General features: G+C 43.1%; 1 protein-coding gene across 1 annotated transcript in view; it reads left to right on the top strand.

Annotated features, from left to right (window-relative positions):
* Positions 1-730: 730 nt before the first annotated feature.
* The window catches only part of fer1l6 (fer-1 like family member 6), a gene marked incomplete at its 5' end in the record, with an annotated part of 165,568 nt that continues 146,654 nt past the window's right edge, over positions 731-19,644 (top strand). The window contains 6 exons of the mRNA XM_078539765.1: positions 731-793; positions 904-1,035; positions 5,418-5,480; positions 8,919-8,997; positions 12,474-12,633; positions 14,216-14,402. Of these exons, the coding sequence (XP_078395891.1) occupies positions 731-793; positions 904-1,035; positions 5,418-5,480; positions 8,919-8,997; positions 12,474-12,633; positions 14,216-14,402 (684 nt within the window). The remainder of the gene's footprint in view (positions 794-903; positions 1,036-5,417; positions 5,481-8,918; positions 8,998-12,473; positions 12,634-14,215; positions 14,403-19,644) is intronic.

Genomic DNA, 19,644 nt, shown 5'->3' with positions numbered 1-19,644 from the left:
TGCTTCACTTTGGGTGCACTTGACATTTAGGAGTAAATGACTCAATCAGAAAATCTACTCTTTCACCTCCAGCCACCATTTTCTGTTTGCACTTTGGTGCTTCGAGCTGAAGATCCTGTGTTTCTCTTCTAAAGGCCTCACAGAATTGCGCACGAGGATAAAAGAAATGTATTTGGAATAAATTAAACCAGACGCCACTCTAACTAAAGTAAATATGTACTTGATCGAGTGTTGCTGCCATAAATCTTTCCTACCTACAAACTTCTGTAACCTTTAATAGAAGTAAGTACTTGAGGCCTGTCAAATCAATGCCATTAGTCAGCTGAGATTGCAGTCATGGCCTGAGACTGACAGCGTGTGGTTAAAGCCAGCAACCTTTGAGCCAAAATCCTTGGGGTAATTGTTTCCAAACTTTGGATGGTTGCTTCTAATATTTGAATGCAGGCCCGTTTATCAAATGAATTTCTTTACTTTGCAGCTAGAGGTTATTACTTTTTTCTCACCATTACTACTGTGTTTGGCTTATAGGGTCTATAATGAGATCTCTTATTGATATTAGACCTCGATGAGCAACTCTGCCTGATTTTAAACTTGGAAGAGCGTTAAAGTATTTTCCTCCTAATAGCTGTTTTCTAATATGAGCAGATTGTTATAAATTATTGATTTAATTAACTTATTTACTTTGATAAACTGCAAAATGTGGATAAAATCAGTTCATTAACAAAATATTTTGCACAGATCAAAACCAGTTTCCAAAATACACCCCACTGCAAACAAGGCTCAACACTACCAGGTAAGAGGACATATTAACTGATTCCTGTGGGTTTTTTTTCAGTGACTGTTTGACAAATGCAACTGGAAAACTATTCATCGGAGAACTCTTGTTTCCTGTGTCTTTATCAGATTGCCATTACCATTACTGAGGCAAGACAGCTGGCTGGGGAAAATATTGACCCAACAGTAATAATTGAAGTCGGGGATGAAAAAAAACAAACAACAGTGAAAGAGGCAACAAATTCTCCTTTTTACAATGAGGTAAAAATATTGGATCACTCACGTCAATAATGGCACGTCTGTTGTGAGCACATTATGATGGTTTAGCAAGTTTAAACGTGAGTTTAGAAAGGATCCAAGTGGCATTCAGAGTTCAAAATCAATTCCGAAAAATATCCCTAACAAGTGAAGAGGGTACTAAGAGGAGCGCATACCTCTACCACGCTGAGTCAACTCAACATCATTATTACAATTACACAATTCTTCCTTGAGGCTTTTCCCTGCCTGGTTGATGCTCTGTAACTACAAAGCAGAAAAAAAGAAATCTTTTTATTTCGAGTTTCCATCTCATTGAGACCAATCCGCATCCAACAACCCGCTTGGAAAACTCTGCTCACATTTTGACAGTCGTGAAAAATTGTACCACAGCAGCTGAGACAATCCACAACATTCTAAAACAATCAACAGCATACTAAATAAAACAACCCACAACATTCTTTAAAAAGTCAATTTGCCCTCTTTCCCAACGTTAATGGATCCTTAAAATTCCCAGGATCCGCAAGTGCATACGCAGCTTCACCAAAAACTAATCAGTTCTTCCTTGGGTCATAGCCTATCTGTGTACCCAAGTTTTGTTGAAATCCACCCATTAGTTTTTAAGATATGTTGTTTACAGACAAACAGATCAACACCTCAGTGGTGGAGGTAATAAAAAGACACAAAGAGAGAATTTTATCCAGTGTGGAATCTGATAAACTGGCTAGATGCCTGCTGGTCTTACCGTGAGGCCTGGTAAGTGCCAGGCAGTCAGCCAAAATCAGGGTCAGTGTAATACCAGGTAGTCGATCAGTTTCTGGTGGGGTCCCGATCCTCATATGGTTAGGGAGGCAGTTAGTGAGAAGGACAAAGGCTCAGGCTACTGCTCAGGAGCACTCCTACCCCCATCAGCCTCATGGATTACAAGAACAATTTATCTTTCCTCATCTGCCCAGCTGCCAGTAGATAGCGGGCAGAATGTACATGGCCTATGCTCCTGCCAATTTAGCCCAAAAATGGCATGGGTTTCCACTGACGACATAGGACCCCGATTTAAACATTTAAAGTCAGCTTGGCACTTTCTTCAGGCACCTACTTAAGCCACCTATTCAAAGGGCCCTAACAGAATGGCACCAGCCACAAAGACGGCAGCAATGGAGTGGTAAATTCTTGCACTCCATTTTCATGTTACCCCTGGCTTGTTCCCACCAGATGGGAGGCCTGAAGATTTAGCCCACAACTCAAAGGTAACACTTCAAAACTCCTACCCTGTGTCAATTTGAGGAAACTGGGCAGAGTGCATGAGATCATCGGCAGAATTTTATGTCCCGTGGGTGGGCGCGTGCCTGACTCAATCAGGAGTAAAATAGTGCGTGATGACGTTGGGTGAGTGTCCCGACATCATCGCGCACTTACATGATATTTCGATCGGCAGTCACGCACGTGAGTTGGGAGCGCGCCCGCTGACAATTAAAAGGTCTACTAAGGCCATTAAACTAGCAATTAATTTGTATTTTTCGCTGCCCATCCAACCTTACAGTTGGCAGGCGGGCGAATAGGCCAGACGGCCTTTGCATTTTTTAGGAAACCTCATCCACAGGCGGAATGAGGTTTCCAACAGTAACATAAAAAAAATAAACATTTTTAAACATAATTTTTAATATGTCCCTATTCATGTGACTGAGTCACCTGTGAGGACGTTTCCCTTATTTTTAAAATCTTTACTTTTCATTGTAAAATTCTTCGACTCCCTGAGGAAGCTCTGTGCCTTCAGGGAACTTTCAGTGCGTGCTCCCCCGTGCATGCGCAGGCTTTAGCGCTCGAGCTCCTCCCACCCCCACCCCCACCCCAGCAGCGCTGAGCTCCTCAGCGCAGGTTTCACGTTTTGGCCGTTAATTGGCCAGCCAACGTGACATCGCGGTCGGGGTCTGATCGTGCGCGGGGGTCTGTTTCGCGCTCTTCACACATTGACTCACAGATCTTCATTCTGATGCTGTGGGGATTGCTGAGTGGAGATCAGCTTTTTTCCCATTGAGACAGGTGGAAAATTCCACGGAGCAGTTGCCTGAAAATTCCTGCACACCTCAGTAATAGAATGACGTGGACAAAGGGCTGGAAGTTGGATATATCCCTCCCCCCACCCCACCACACACACACACACACACACACACACACACCTACATATATGCACACACACGCACATACACTCTTCATTAGGAATAATGTGTGGCATGGAAAGTCACAGAAGAGGAAGAAGAAAAGAAAACAAATATTCTGCAAGAAAAAAATGATCTTTTTAAAATTGCGAGCAATAGATGAACAACAGCAAAATACACAAGCTGGGTAGCATTCTCTGCTAAATGAAATGGAAGCTTAATCATAATGTCAGATGTGATATTGATTTTTATTTAATTTCAGAGAAAGCCATCAAGCTCACAAAACATTGCAAATATAGATCGACTGTGTTTATAAGTAAATATATACTTGATATTCCATTTTTCCTCGGCTATTTATTTATTGTCTGGATAACTTGTTAAAACATAAAATAAAAGATGTTCTTTGTATCATTCTGTTTCTAAGGTAATGCAGAAACTTTCACCGCCAATCGAACATTTCACAGCTGTATTCATGTCTCTCTTTCTGAAAACCCGTCATAACACAGTTAGTTTATTGGAGGGTTTAGTTAGACAATATCAATGTCAAATAGTGTTTAGTTATTTTTTAAAAATCTTGAGGTGACATCTAAACTGTTAGCTTTTTGCTTGAATTATACTCCAACTACAATCATCTAGAATTATCAAAGAAAACAGCTGTTTAAACAACTTATCAATTGTTTTGCCCTTTGGATAGTAAAGCAAAGCTTTGGTAAGTCCACACCTGGAGTACTGTGTACAGTTTTGGTCGTACCTAAGCAGGGTTATACTTGCCTTAGAGGAGGTACAGTGAATGTTCAGTAGACTCATTCTCAGGATGATTGGATTGTTCAATGAGGAGAGATTGAGGAGACTCGGCCTATATTCCCTAGAGTTTAGAAGAATAAGTGTGGGGGCAGGATTTTTCGACGCCTGTGTTTTCTGCCCCGCCACTCAGGGAACAGTCAGCGGGGAATGCACCCCCGCTGATACTGGCTGCCAATTAATGTTAGCATTATAGGACTTCCGCCCCTCACTCGGGATGCAATCCTGCCTCAGAGAGCTGCTGGCCAATCTGATTGGCCAACAGCTCACTAGTCCCAGCAGCGCCAGAAACAGTGGCCAGGAGTGGGGGGGACTCCAAGTCCACAGATTCTAAGTCCCGGAGTCCAAGACCAGGTAAGTGCAGGCGGTCTCAGGGCTAGGAAGGGAGATGAGGGCCGAGGAGGGTTGGGACAGAGGATTGGGGGGCTTGATGGAGAGACTGGGGGGTAAGGAAGCATCCGTGGGGAGCAGACCTTGTGTGGAGTTGCCCAATGTGGAAAGGAGGCCATTGAAGGAGGCCTTGCACCCTTCTTCCTGCCCGAGGCCTGAGCAGGGTGACTTTCTGGCCCTCCCACTTGCTCCTGAACTCCTGCCTACCTAAAAATTGAGGCTGGGTGGGAAATGGCCTTTAAATGGTCATTAATTGCCCACTTAAGGGCCTCCATTGAGGCAAAGGCAGGCTGGCCTAGGCCTTGCTTGCCCCACCGTAAAATTGAGGGCAGCTTGGAGCAGGCGGGAGGGCAGAGGGAAGGCCGTCCAGGGAATTTTACAGGCCCACCCCTGCCTGCAAACCCATCAGCGTGGGGGCATACTAATCAGCCTGTGATCTCATTGAAACACACAAAATTCTTTATGACTTTACAGGATAGATGCTGGAAAACTGTTTCCCATGGCTGGGGAATCTAATACAAGTGATGGCAGTCTCAGAATAATGAGACTGAAATGAGGAGAAATTTCTTCACGCAGAGAGTGTGGATCTTTGCAATTCTCCCCTGCAGAGAGCTGTAGATTCTCAGTTGTTGAGTATATTCACGCCAGAGATTGCCAAATCATTGGATACTCAGGGAATCAAGGGATATGGGGATTGTGCGGGAAGGTGTAACTGAGGAAGAAGATCTGCCATGATCTTACTGAATGCTGAAATAAGCTTGAGGGGCCAAATGGCCTACTCCTGCTCCTATTTCTTATGTTCAATGAGTTTTTAGCTTCATTTCTGTAGACAGCAAGAGAAATTTTAGAACCAAAGAACAATCAAGGAAGAAAAACCTATTTGACCCATTAATGCCCCTTTCCCTAGTTCCCTATTCGTCCCAGGTTAAGTTACATTTCGGATGTTTCTGACATCTCTGTGTTGCTATTGGACTGTACAGTAGAGCTGCATAAAATATTTACTGTGACATGATTAATTACGTATTCATTCTATCTTTACAGTACTTTGTGTTTGATTACATTGGTCCGACAGAAATATTGTTTGACAGAATCATTAAACTTTCAGTAAGTAATCACAAGATTATACATATTTTAAATTGTGTTTTGTAAACAATCAGGTAAAAGATGCTGCAAAGCCGTAACTGCCCAGTGCAGTTACTGAATCTCATTACAATTTAGGAAAAGTTGGTCTGTAAGAAGTTTCTCATGTTACAACCAGGATGGGGTGAGCTATCAAGCCCCACTACTCCACAGGCCGTACTATTAAGTTAAATGTTGAATTTTCTCACCGAAACGGCCAATTGGGTACCTATATCTCTAGAAGAAAAGAGATTCTGACCAGGCTTCTTTCAAAAACTCAGAATGATTAACTTATTTTAGAACAAAGCTTTTTTTAACAAGTTGCAAGCACTGGTTAACACACAGCTGTAATCAGGAGGTATAACTATCTATCTCTTCCTAAACAATTCCCCCAGCACACACACACAAACAAAAGACAAACAGATAGAGTCTCTCTGCAGAGGTGGGCTTTGGAGGATGGACGTTTTAGAATAAAGGATAAAGTCCACAGGGTCTCAACACTGTCAACCTGGAGTTCTCTTGTGTGGAGACAGATCGCTGATCCCAATGGATGCCTGGAAGTTCTCACCAGTGGTCTCAGCTTTGCAGGTGCAAATGCAGACTAGCTTCACACTCAGATAAGGGTTTTCTGGCTACAGGTTGATAGCCACACACAATTTTAGGCAAGGTAGAGAGAGACAGAGCCAGTCAAGGTAGCTTTCTTTCCTCAGCTTATTCTCCAACAAGACTGCCTTCAAAACAAGCAAGGTTCACAAGTTAAGTTTTTTTTCCTCTTTCCCATGTGATTGCCTTTTGTCTCCAAGCTTCTCATTAATTAAAGTGCTTTGCAATTCAACACAAACAAACAACTCCTTCTCGAGTACCATATAGGTTAAGTGATTGGAAGAGGCCTACTTGTTCACAGTTCCAAGGTGACATTCTTTTTAAAAAAATCCCAGGTTAGCATCCACATGTCCAGATCATGCCAAATCCTTCCATTTTGTACAAGGAAACTTCAGCCTTGAGCGATATGATTCTAACAATCATCCAAAAGTAGAAATGTTCTCGCTGTGATGTGAACATGCAGGGTGAGTGCAAACTGAGCGCCAGTGAGTTGGCAGTTTGCCACCTAGCTCCCGACTGTTATTTCCATTGAATCATAGAATGGTTATAATACACAAGAAGACCATTCAGCCTGTCATGTCCATGCTGGCTCTCTGCAAAAGCAATGCACCTAGTGCCACTCCCCTGCCTTTTCCCTGCAGCTCTGCAAACTTTTCCTCTTCAGGTAATAATCCAATTCTCTTCAGCCACAACTGAAGCTGTTCCCACCACCCTTTCAGACAGCACATTCCAGATCCTAACCACATGCTGCATAAGGAAACTTTTCCTCATTTCATTGTTGCTTCTTTTGCCAATCATCTTAAATCAGTCCCCTCTGGTTTTCAACCCTTCCAGAAATGGGAACAGTTTCTCCCCATCTACTCTGTCCCAAACCCCTCATGATTTTGAATACTTCCATCAAATCTCCTCTCAATCTTCACTTCTCCAAGGAGAACAGCCATAGCTTTTCCAATCAAGCTACATAACTGAAGTTCCTTATTTCTGGAACTATTCTCATGGATCTTTTCTGCCCCCTCTCTAATAAATTCGCATCTTCCTAAAGTGTGGTGCCCAGAGCTGGATGCAATATTCCAGTTGAGGCTGAACTAGTGTTTTTTCACAGGTTTATCATAACTTCTTTGCTTTTGTAATCCATGCCCCTATATATGAAGGCAATGAAGTCAAGAGGGATGTCAAACGGAACATCAATTCACTACCATATTTCACACTCTCGCACAAAGTCAAGATCTACACTGTACAATCTAGGGCAAGGGAAGAAATCCTTTGTGTAATAAAATTATAATTATCCTTTCTAAAGAGCAGGTTTAATGATTACGTAATGCACAGAGGAAATCTCTCCCTGGGTTTATACATTTTTTGAAGAACTATTAATCATTCTCTGCTTTTGATTTTACGTGAACATCGCATAGATTGGGATTGACAGAGGAAATATCTGGTATTTTGACCAAATACTTGACAAATACAGTGCTAGATACGAGCAATACTCAGGCCACACAAAATTGCTTTTTATTGTAGTTAAAAAAAAATTGTCCCGACCCTTCTGTGGCTCTAAAGGAAGTCAAGATGCTTCAGTACTTCACCAAGTGGCCAATCTTGTGTTAGTCTGGGCAGGGAACATCAATAGAATTCTTAGCTATGGGGGTTACTAGAGCCTGGTCCAGTTTATATTAACAAGAGCAATTATTGGTCAGAATTGTGACTAATGATCAGAAGTGGGAAATCTAACTGATCTTTATCATAAGAATGCTGAAGCCAATAATCATGCCCAGACTACAAACTCAGGTCAGCTAGCTCATTACAGAAGAAGGACTGAACTGGGAATTTTTTTGTTTCTATGGCTCCGATTGTAACTCCTCCCCCCTCCCCCCAACAAGTGGAAATTGGGTCTGGGGTTGGGGGGCAGAATAAAAATGAGTTAGTTACTTAACCTCCCCCCCCAGCCTTAATTATGCAGGTTTGGCCCAATAAAATTTTCCCCAAGAGATAAAGAGGTGGGGTGAATGGGAGAGAGACGGAGAGAGGGACTGAGTGGGCCATAAGGCAAACCTGGATATCTTAGATTTGCCTGTGGGCCAGGAGGAGCAAGAGTGCTCCTCCTGACCTCACAAGGAAGCCTTGGGCCTCGCTTGCCCCAGGTGTTGTCCCCTCACTTTCTCCACCTCGTGATTGTGACCAGCAAACATCCTCAGGTCATCTCAAGAAGTCCACCAGCTGACGAAACCCTGCTCTCACCTGCCCTGCTGCTCTGGTAGTGGATGTGGTCAGGTTCGGGTTGGACATTGGGAACATTTATATGAATAAGATCCAGCCTTTGCAATCAGCTGGATCTGCAGATCCCCGGACTCCAGGCTTCACTGCCTAGTCCATGGCTCTTGTGTGCTGTACCTGCTTCCCTTTAAAATCTACGGCACGCCATGCAGTGTATGTAGGATTAAAAGGATAATTAATAGCAGCACCAGAATTATACAAATGGTTTATTATTTAATGAATTAGCGATATATTAAGGAAACCACATAAAGAAACCATGAGGATATACTGCCTGAAATCCATTCATGAAAAATTGTCTGTTTTTTTTGTGCAATTAGGCCCAAATTTCAAACCTAAAAGTTTGCCTTTATTACAAGAATAAAGAGCTATCAGCAAATGAACTGATCTAAGCTTCCCCTTGTTTGGTAGATTTAATAAATTAGTACAGAAATAAAATGGAAATATCCTATTTTTAATGGAAATATCCTATTTTTATTCTTAACATCTTGCCGAGTTTTTCAATAAACCTTTCACTCATTTCCTATTTGTCAAAACATTGATGTAATCATGCAGGTTTTGCATTCCAAGCTGATCCGTGGAACACTGATAGGAGCATTTAAACTGGATGTGGGAACAGTTCACAATGAACCAGGTACATTTAAATGTTATCAGCTCAAAGGTATGGGAGTATGGGGGGTGGGGGGGAGGGGGGCAGGGAGATGTTGGAGGGGGGAAATGCTTTCCTGACCATTCTTTGAGACATGCATGCTAGATGAATCACAGTGCCCATCCGGAGGAATATCGGGTGAGTTCCATTACCAGAATTGTGTTCGGACCCAAAAGATATTCTGATACTCAATGAGTCGATAGACCCGGGGTGGAGTTTTATGCCAATGTGGTTTTACGGTCCGGCCAAAGTCAATGGAGTTTTTACTGCCCCCATTCCCGCCGCACTGGCCCAGGAAAACCACTCCTCGTATTCCATACCGAGTTGTTAACAAGCTTCTCCTTAACATATTTCATTATTTTGAATGTCATAGAAGAATTCGGGTGTACGGCATTTGAAATTAGAAATGCTAGTTTTGAATGTGTATCATTTGTCAGAGAAAGGTTGCTGGTGACAATTCTTCCATTGCAATATGCTACTTCCGTTCTGGATATTTTCTTGGGTTTTTTTTACTATGCTCAAAGTTCTCTATATAATTCCTTCTGCACCTTCTGTCTTATCCTCCTGTGTCAAGCTGTTTGTTCTCACTAAGAAGCTGGATCAGTTTTCCACCTGTACTTAACCCAGTTCAGGATGATGGTTTAATTCCCTCGATGAGACTAATTTCGTGGGACTTGGCGTATTGTGGAAACTGCAACTTCCAGTGTCCTTTCCAGTTTATCTTGTAGGACATCTTGAAAGAGTAAAAAGAAAATCTCGCATTTGTATTCAGTCCTTCATCTGCAGTGAACTTTGTCTTTGGTATGATATCATTACTGTGGGAAAATGTGACTAAGATCAGATGAAGGACTGCATTCTTCACCGCTGTGCTGTAGAGAGGCCCATTACCGCACTCCCATCTTTGCTATCACTGAGATATTTTACTTAGTTCTGTTGAAGAGTCATACGGACTCGAAACGTTAACTGTGTTCCTCTCCGCAGATGCTGTCAGACCTGCTGAGTTTTTCCAGGTATTTTTATTTTTGTTTTGCTATCACTGACCTGGATTTAGATCGCTACCCTCACCGTCCCTCCCCCACTCCAGGAAAGTAGCTGTCTGAGCCTGCCTGCAAATGTCAGAGGTGTGGCTTGCTCAATTCCCTCTCTGCTGCCACCACAGGGACCATCATGAGAAGGATGGCACTACAAGGCTGGAATTCTCCGCAATTTCTACCCCTACAGCCCCGCGTTTCGAGGTAGAGCCTTCTTACCTCTTCCTCCTGGCCAGTTCATTGAGATCCTTTACTGGAATTTAAAAATAAATATTTGGGGCTCTTCCACCACTTTAACTGTTGACATCTGCTTCTTCCGTTTAGAGGATGTCCAAAGCCCCCTTTGCAGCATTGTCGAATTCGATTCCCTGGTGAAAGCAGGTTCCCCCTTGGTGACATTGATGCCAATTTGGATGCCCATCTTGTATAGATTACCAATCTCAATTCAGGAAAATGGGTAAGGGTCAGGACAGTGGGTGGAAATCCTGTCTGACCGTAACTCCATAGCAGCCCAGGAGGAAAATTCATCCCAAGTTTTTAATTGATTTTATTTTGGTTGTGTTGGGTAACAGGGGAGAGTTGTTGGCCTGATCTTCACTGTTTTTTTTTGAAATGGGCAGGGGCTTAAAACGTGTTCTAACCCACTGAGGGAAGGCCTCATCGATGGTGAAAATATATTGAAAATTGAGCCAATTAGTGAGCATGCAATTGGTTAGGGATCATGGGCCTGGGGTGTTTGAAAGATTCAGAATGAAATAGTTTGGAAAAAAGAGTACAGAATACAACGAGTACAAATAATGTTAACTGTTAAATTGATGTTCCCTTTACATTTGGTATTCTTGCAAATTGTCCTGATGAGTGCAAGATAAGAAGCTTCAACAGCATGTGTCTTTTTTCAGCAATACTCAAGTTCTGCACTACCAAACAACAAATAATGATAATAAATAGCTAACAGACTTTATTGCAGCCTGCTGATAGACAAGTTATCTCAACCCCATGACCTGTACTTGTATTTCTCTAATGCTTATTTCAGAGCTGAGCTAGTTGTGTGGTGCTGGGTGTGATGGGGTACCTGAGATGATTGAGTAAGACACAGATGGACTAATCTACCCTACCAGACATGTGGAACCATAAGCAACCTGCTTATGGATTATAAAGTTGTCGTGCAATGCTTATTTTTAGCTTTCAACTTTTACAATTAAACTCATTTACTCCTAACCAGCATTCTGAGGACTAGGATAAAAGAATTGCTTATTCTACCGGTTTTGTTTGGACACTTCATTTTGCAGTTCACATTTTTTCAAAAGCTTTAATTCATAATTTCAAAAGAGCTTAGTCGCACTTTGAAGGATGCTTCTCTGTTCAGAAAGGGGAAGAGTAGAGGTTTCCTGCAGAGTCACCAGATAACCTGGAACTGTTGGGTTATGCACACCAGGGGCTTAAGAACACAGTTCTGTAACAACCTCTTACTGATCCCAGTGATATCAAAACTGGAGTGAAAGGCTACCTTAAATGTGACATTTCAGTTATTAGGAATGGAGATAACATGTAACCTCCTCAGAAAACCAGTGAAGGTGCTGAGGAAGAAATTAAAAAGCATGCGTTTCTCTCCAAGCCACACAGCATCCTGACTTGGAACTATGTCGCCGTTCCTGCACTGTCACTGGATCAAAATTCTGGAACTCCCTTCCGAACAGCACTGTGGTTTTTTTTTATTTGAATGGCGGGGAAGCAGTTATGGTTCGATATCAAGGATAACAGTCCATTCAGTGGCTTCAGCTGATGGAGTGGGTGAATTGGTTGTCATGCCACCATGTGGATCTCTTGGGGCAGGAGCTCAGTGTGTGGGTAATGGTCTGACTTGGATGGCCACACTCACAACTTGAGCTGTTCCTCATGTTCCACCTGACAAGCAAGTGCCCCCATCTTCCCTGGCCCATTCTCAAATGGTTGAGGGTTGCCCAGGTATTTTGTGGAAGTTTGAAACCTGGGGCTCCACCACTCGGGTTGGTTACCAGGTTGTGGTTGGCGATGTTTGAGGTCATCAAGACGTGGGACTGTCATCAGTTTGTGTGGAGTGTGTTCCAGTAGGGACGATGGGATTTCATATGAGCGCTGTGGATGTGCCTACAACACACAGACTGAGTAATTCAAGAAGGCGGCTCACCTTCAACTTGTTGCGGTTGGAGCAATCAGGGATGGGTGATAAACATTGGCCTTGCTAGCAATTCCTACATCTATGAACGAGCATTTTTAAAAATCCATGGTTTAGGCAAATAACTGTATTCTAATTGCCCTGTGATCTGCTGGAGTGCAGTAGTAATTTCAGCAATACAACAAAAATGTAATTCTGGCTGGTTATTTATAGTTTTAAATGAATGGATTAAAGTGAACATACTGAATTAACTTTTTCTCTTGTCCTTGCTTTAGGCCATCAGTTCTGTAACAAGTGGGCACCTCTTACTGATCCCAGTGATATCAAAACTGGAGTGAAAGGCTACCTTAAATGTGACATTTCTGTCATTGGGAAAGGAGATAACATGCAACCTCCTCAGAAAACCAGTGAAGGCGCTGAGGAAGAAATTGAAAAGTATGGTTGTACCCTCATCCCTCCTGAGCAAATCGAACGAAAGCAAAGTTGTGATAAAAGTGCTGGAAAAGCTCAGCACGTCGCTCAACACCTGCAGAGAGGGAAACAGAGTTAATGCTTCTGGTTGCTAAGCTTTCATTAGAACTGGAAGAATGGGCATGTTCAAGGCCAAGGAAAGGGGAAAGAGGGGAAATAACAAAAGGGAAGGTCGATGATAGGATGGAAGGCAGGAGTGACTAAGTAACAAAGGGGGTCCCAGGGCAAGACAAAGGGGTGGTAACTGGAGAAGGAAAGATATATGACATATGTCTAGAGGAGCTGCAAATTGTAACAGCAGAACAGCAGACAGAGAGGAACATTGGACTTGGGAGCACTCCATGGCCTGCTCCATCTTTCAATAAAATCATAGCTGATCAGGATGGGGTCTCAGCTCCACTTTCCTGCCTGCCCCACCTCTTAACCCTTGGCTCACTTGTCTAATGAAAAAATCTATCTAACTCAGCCTTGAATAAATTTAAAGACTCAGCGGCCATTACCTTCCAGGGAAGAGAATCCCACAGACTAACGCCCCTGAGTTTTATTTTCCCCCACAAAAGGAAGTATCTTTGTGCGATGAAACAATGAAAATCAAGGCTGGGAATGTAGTGGGAGAAAGACAGGAGGGGTGTAGACAATAGGGGATCCCACCCCAAAAATCAGCCCACACCTCCTCCACCCCCAGTGGCTCCGATGCAAGCCCCATTACCAGCACCCACTGTCGGAGAGAGAGGACAAAAGTTGTGTTCAGCTTCAAACATTTACACAATTAAAAAGAAAGGTAAAAAAAAACTGCCAGCGCTGTAATTCTGAAATTAAAAACCAGAAAATGCTGGTGATACATAGCAGAGCAAGGAAGAATCTGTAAACAGACATGATAGCAGTGGGTTTTCTGCATTGTTCCCTTGTTAAAGCATCTTTGATGAACCTGAAATGTTGACTTATTGCATTGTTTACAGGTGTTAACAGAGCTTTTGTGCATTTTCAAAATGTTCTATTCAAACCTATGTGCACTTGCTCTTGGATTATAATGTGGCAATTTAGTCATGGTGACGTGAATAGCGCGAGGCTTCAGTGTAGGAATAAAATGCTTGTTTAGTGTTTGTTCATCTGAAAGTCAGCACCTTCGAGAGTATTTGTTTTCAACTGAATTTAGTGAATCTGTACTTTAATTTAAAAACATCATGCGGAGGGGGATGATTTAAGTGCCAGTTCCAATTCAGGGGCCCAGTGCAGCAGTATGTGTTACCAGGTCAGCTGCAGCACAGTTGGATGCAGAGTAATGTCAGTGACATGGCCACTTAGCACTGAATTTGGGACGGTTTTGTCCTTTAGGCCCATGAACACCGAAACAGGATTGGGAGACTGCCGAGCTCATTTCAAGTAGAACCCTAGCAGCCAGCACACTGAGTTCCTGAGTGCCTCAGCCCCCATAGTTAAATTTTGTTTTAAACAGCTTTGTGGCTTCAGCTGATTTTCAATTCTTTAAAAAAAATGTAAAAGTTGTTAAATTTTTATTTACAATGCAATTTTTGGTCTGCAATAGGAATCTACTTATTCCGACTGGGTTTCCAACAGAGAGACATTGGGCAAGGTTTTTTGTCAAAATTTACAATGCTCAGGGATTGCCGAAGATGAATTCTAGCCTCATGGCAAATGTAACAAAGGCGTTCATGGGAGACAACAAGGATTTTGTGGATCCATATGTCATCGTCACCTTTTCTGGTCAAAGGGTATTACCTTTAAAATTATTTCTCTGTTTATTAGCATGTTCACTGAACAAGTCTGTAACTTCACAAAAATGATTGCGACTTGGAAATGAAACCAAGCTACATAACTTCAAATTTTTTTTTAGATAACTTTATTAATTAGTCCTGAATAGGATTACTACAGACAGGATGACAAGGGGTCTTGCCTCTCATTATGGTACATGTTATTTATTACAAAAACTAGAGGGCTGATTTAGCCCTGCCTTGCTGGTGGAAACCAGGCTGGTGGGCAGTTTAAATGGCTACAGCGATGTTGTACCCTTGTGAGGTGCAATTTTATTCTGCTCTTCTAGGCAGGACAGCTAGAAACACCCACTGGAAGACAATGAGGCCCTTCTTTAAATATGCAAATTGGGCTCTGATTATGTCATTGGGACCCAGGTGCAATTTTAACCCAAGGACTGCATGAAGCAGCCATCGTGACTTAGAAATATAGGAATAGCAGTTGGCCATTTAGCGCCTCAAGCCTGCTCCGTAATTCAGTGAGATCCCAGCTATAAGACCATAAGATGTAGGAGCAGAAGTAGGCCATTCGGCCCATCGAGTCTGCTCCACCATTCAATGAGATCGTGGTTGACCTGATAATCCTCAGCTCCACTTTCTTGCCTTTTCCCCATAACCCTTGATTCCCTTACTGATTAAAAATCTGTCTATCTCAGCCTTGAATATACTTAACAACCCAATGTCTAAAGTGCTCTGCGGTAAAGAATTCCACAGATTGACTACCCTCTGAGAGAAGAAATTTCCTCCTCATCTCTGTTTTAAGTGGGTGCCTCCTTACTCTGAGATTATGGTCCTAGACCCTCCCACAAGAGGAAACAATCTCTCAGCATCTACCCTGTCGAACCCCCTAAGAATCTTATATGTTTCAATAAGGTCGCCTCTCATTCTTCTAAACTCCAAAGGGCAGAATTTTCAGGTCAGCGAGCGGGGGCGGGGCCCGCTCGCCGACGGGTAAAGTAACACACGGTGATATTGGGCGTGCGTCCTGACATTACTGCGCGTCATTTAGATTGTCAGTTCGGCGGGCGCGCAGCCAAGTCGCCTGCACGCCTGCTGAACTGTCAAAGGCCTTTTAAAGCCATTAAGAAAGTAATTAAAGTTGCTTAGAACGCTGCCCGTCCAACCTTAAGGTTGGCGGACAGGCAAAGAGCCCAGGCGGCCTTCGCATCTTTCATGAAACCTCATCCACGGGCGGGATGATGTTTAATGTAGGGTTTATTAATTAAATTTAAAAATTTTTAAAAATTAATGGACATGTCACAGCTCACGTGATAGTTTTATATGAGGGGACATGTCCTTAAAATTATTTTTTCCCTTTATTAAATTTTTCAGCACTTAAACTAATCTTCCTAAGGCGCATGCATGAAAGAGCGCAGGCCTCAGCTGAGGGAATTCCCCCCCCCACCGTCCTCACAGGAAGCGCACAGTGCTTCTGGGTGTGTGTCACGCTGGGTGGGCCTTAATTGACCCGCCCACGTAGAATGGTGGCGCGCACCCAATCGAGGGCTCCGATCGAGTTTGCGCTTGCTCCCGCCAGCCCCCACACAACCCCCCCGACGGGGGGAAAATTCAGCCCAGTGAGTACAGGCCCAACCTACTCAACCTCTCCTCATAAGAAAATCCCTCCATCCTCGGGATCAACCTAGTGAACCTTCTCTGGACTGCCTCCAATGCCAGTATATCTTTCCTGAGATAAGGGGACCAAAATTGTTCACTGTATTCTAGTTGTGGTCTAACTAGTGCCCTTGCATAGTTTTAACAAGACTTCCCTATTTTTATACTCCATTCCCTTTGAAATAAAGGCCAACATTCCATTTGCCTTACCTATTACCTGCTGAATTTGTATGCTAGCTTTTTGAGATTCATGCATAAGGACCCCCAAATCCCTCTGTGCTGCAGCTTTCTTTAATCTTTCTACATTTAAATAATATTCAGCTCCCCTATTCTTCCTGCCAAAATGCATAACCTCACATTTTCCCACATTATATTCCATCTGCCACGTTTTTGCCCACTCACTTAACTGGTCTATATCCCTCTGTAGACTCCTTGTGTCATCCTCACCACTTGCCTTCCCACCTATTTTTGTGCCATGCACAAACTTGCGGATAGTACATTCACTTCCCTCATCCAAGTGATTAATATATTATGTAAATAATTGTGGCCTCAGCACTGATCCCTGTGGCCCTCCACTAGTTACAGGTTGCCATCCTGAAAATGTCCCCCGTATCCCAACTCTCTGGGGAGAATTTTCTCCCTCTCGGGGGGGTTGTGTGGGGGTGGATGCAGGTGGGCGCAAAGCCAATCGGCACCCCCAATCGGCTGGACGCCGCCATTTTACGTAGCGGGCCAATTAAGGCCCGCCCAGCGTACACACACCCGGAAGCACTAAGCGCTCCCTGTGTGGGTGGGGGGGGAGTTGTTTGAGTTGGGGAGTGCATGTGAAAGAGCGCAGAAATCTACCTGAGGCACAGAGGTACCTCAGGGAAATTGCTTTCACTTATAAAGTATTGATTAAAGGTAAAAAAAAAATTTAAGGACATGTCCCCTCATGTGAAACTGTCACATGAGCTGGGACATGTCCATTAATTTTATTAAAACACTTTAAAAACATTCATGAAACCTCATCCCGCCTGTGGATGGGGTTCCATGAAAATTGCAAAGGCCGCCTGGGCTCTTTGCCTGCCCGCCAACCTTAAGGTTGGACGGGCAGCATTGCTAACAAGTTGAATTGGTTTTTTAATGGCCTTAATAGGCCTTTGACAGTTCTGCAGGCACGCAGCCGCCTCTGGCGCGTGCCCGACAAACGCAATATCTAAATGATGGCATCAGGACGCATTCCCGACATCACCGCGCATCGCTTTACGCCTCGGCAAGCGGGCCCCACCCCTCTGTCTCTGCCCTCTGTCTTCTATTAGTTAGCCAGTCCTCTATCCATGCTAATATATTACCCCCAACACAATGGGCTCTTATCATATTAAGGAGCCTTATGTGTGATAAGGCTATCGAACGCTTTTTGCAAATCCAAATATATTAATCTACCGGTTCCCCTTTATCTATCCTGCTTGTTACCTCCTCAAAGAATTCTAATAAATGTGTCAGGCATGATTTCCCCTTCATGAAGCCATGCTGACTCTGCTTGATTAGATTATACATTTCTAAATGCTCTGCTATTACATCCTTTATAATAGACTCCAACATTTTCCCAATGACAGATGTTAAGCTAATTGGCCTACAGTTACCTGTTTTTTGTCTCCCTCACTTTTTGAATAAGGGTGTAACATTGGCTGTTCTCCAGTCCTCTGGGACTTTCCCAAAATCTAAGGATTCTTGGAAGATTACTACCAGTGCATCCACTATCTGTGTAGCTACTTCCTTTAATATTCTAGGATGCAACCCATCAGGTCCAGGGGACTTATTGACTTTTAGCCCCATTAGTTTCCCTAGTACTTTTTCCCTAGAGATAGTTATTGTATTTATTTCCTCCACCCCACTTTTTGCCCCTTGATTATTTAGTATTTTGGGAATGCTATTAGTGTCTTCTACCGATAAGGCTGATGCAAAGTATTTATTCAATTACTCTGCCATTTCCTGATTCCCCATTATTATTTCCCCAGCCTCATTCTCTAAGGGGCCTATATTGACTTTGGCCTCTCTCTTCCCTTTTATATATTTAAAGACGTGCTTACTGTCTGTTTTTATATTACTTGCTAGTTTACCCTCAAAGTTTATTTTCTCCTTCTTTTTGGTCATCTTCTGTTGGTTTTTAAAACTTTCCCAATCCTCTGGCTTACCACTAATCTTTGCCACATTGTATGTTTTTTCTTTCACTTTGACACTACCTTTACTTCCTTGGTTAACCATGGTTGGTTTATCCCCTTCCTACAATCCTCCTTCCTCACTGGGATATATCTTTGTGAGTCATGAACTACTTTCTTAAACGTTTGCCATTGTTCATCACCTGCTTTTTCTGCTAAACTCCTTTTCCAGTCCACTCCAGCCAACTCTGCCCTCATTCCTTTGTAATTACCCTTATTTAAGTTTAGCACAGATGTTTCCGAACTAAGTTTCTCACTCTCAAACTGAGTGCTAAATTCCACCATGTTATGGTTACTGTTTCCTAGGGGATCTTTTACTCTGAGATCATTTATTAAACCTGCCTCATTACACATTACCAGATCCAAAATAGCTTGATCCCTGGTTGGATCCACAACATATTGTTCTAGGAAACTGTCCCAAATACACTCTATGAATTCTTGCTCGTGGCTATCTCTGCCAATTTGATTTTCCCAATCTACATGTACATTAAAGCCACCCATGATTAATATGCTGCCTTTCTTACATGCCCTCATTATTTCTTGATTTATTCTCTGTCCAACAGCATAGCCACTGTTCGGGGGCTATAGACTACTCCCACAAGTGTCTTCTTCCCATTGTTGTTTCTTGCCTCTACCCATATGGATTCCACATCTTCTGATCCAAGATCATTTCTTGCTATCATACTTATTCCATCTCGTACTAACAAAGCAACCCCACCACCCTTTCCTTCCTGCCTGCCCTTTCAAAAACTTACATACCTCTGAATATTTAGTTCTCAGCTTTGATCTCCTTGTAACCATGTCTCCGTAATGGCCATAAGATCATGCCCATTAATCTCTATTTGTGCCGTTAATTCATTTATTTTGTTCTGAATACTACGTGCATTTAAGAGCCATTAATTATGCCTTTTAACCATTTTTCCCCCCTTTGACCCTATTTGCTGCTGTTATGTTATGTTTGTACACTCTGTCCCTCCCTGTCACACTCTGGGTATCATTACCTAAGTAGCTCCCCTGCAATGCCCCCATATCCTTTTGCTTTGTAAGCCTACCTATCTGCTCTCCAGAACCCTCCCCTCCTCTATTTAGTTTAAAGCCCTCTCTACAGCCCTAGTTATTTGCCAGGACACTGGTCCTAGCACGATTCAAGTGAAACCCATCCCACCAGAACAGCTCCCCTCTATCCCAGATGCCAGTGCTCCATGTACTGAGACCCATTCCTCCCACACCAGTCTCTGAGCCACTGGTCGTCCCGAGATTATTCCCTTGGTGGTTCTGTTTTTTAATTTCCTTCCTAGCAGTTCAAATTCTTTCTACAGAACCTCCTTTCTAGCCCTATCAATGTTGTTGGTACCAACGTGGATGACGACAACTGGATCCCTCCCCTC

The sequence above is a fragment of the Cetorhinus maximus genome, chromosome 4 (assembly GCF_964194155.1).
Source record: "Cetorhinus maximus chromosome 4, sCetMax3.hap1.1, whole genome shotgun sequence".
Lineage (NCBI taxonomy): Eukaryota > Metazoa > Chordata > Chondrichthyes > Lamniformes > Cetorhinidae > Cetorhinus > Cetorhinus maximus.
This window is presented reverse-complemented; position numbering and strand designations above follow the sequence as displayed.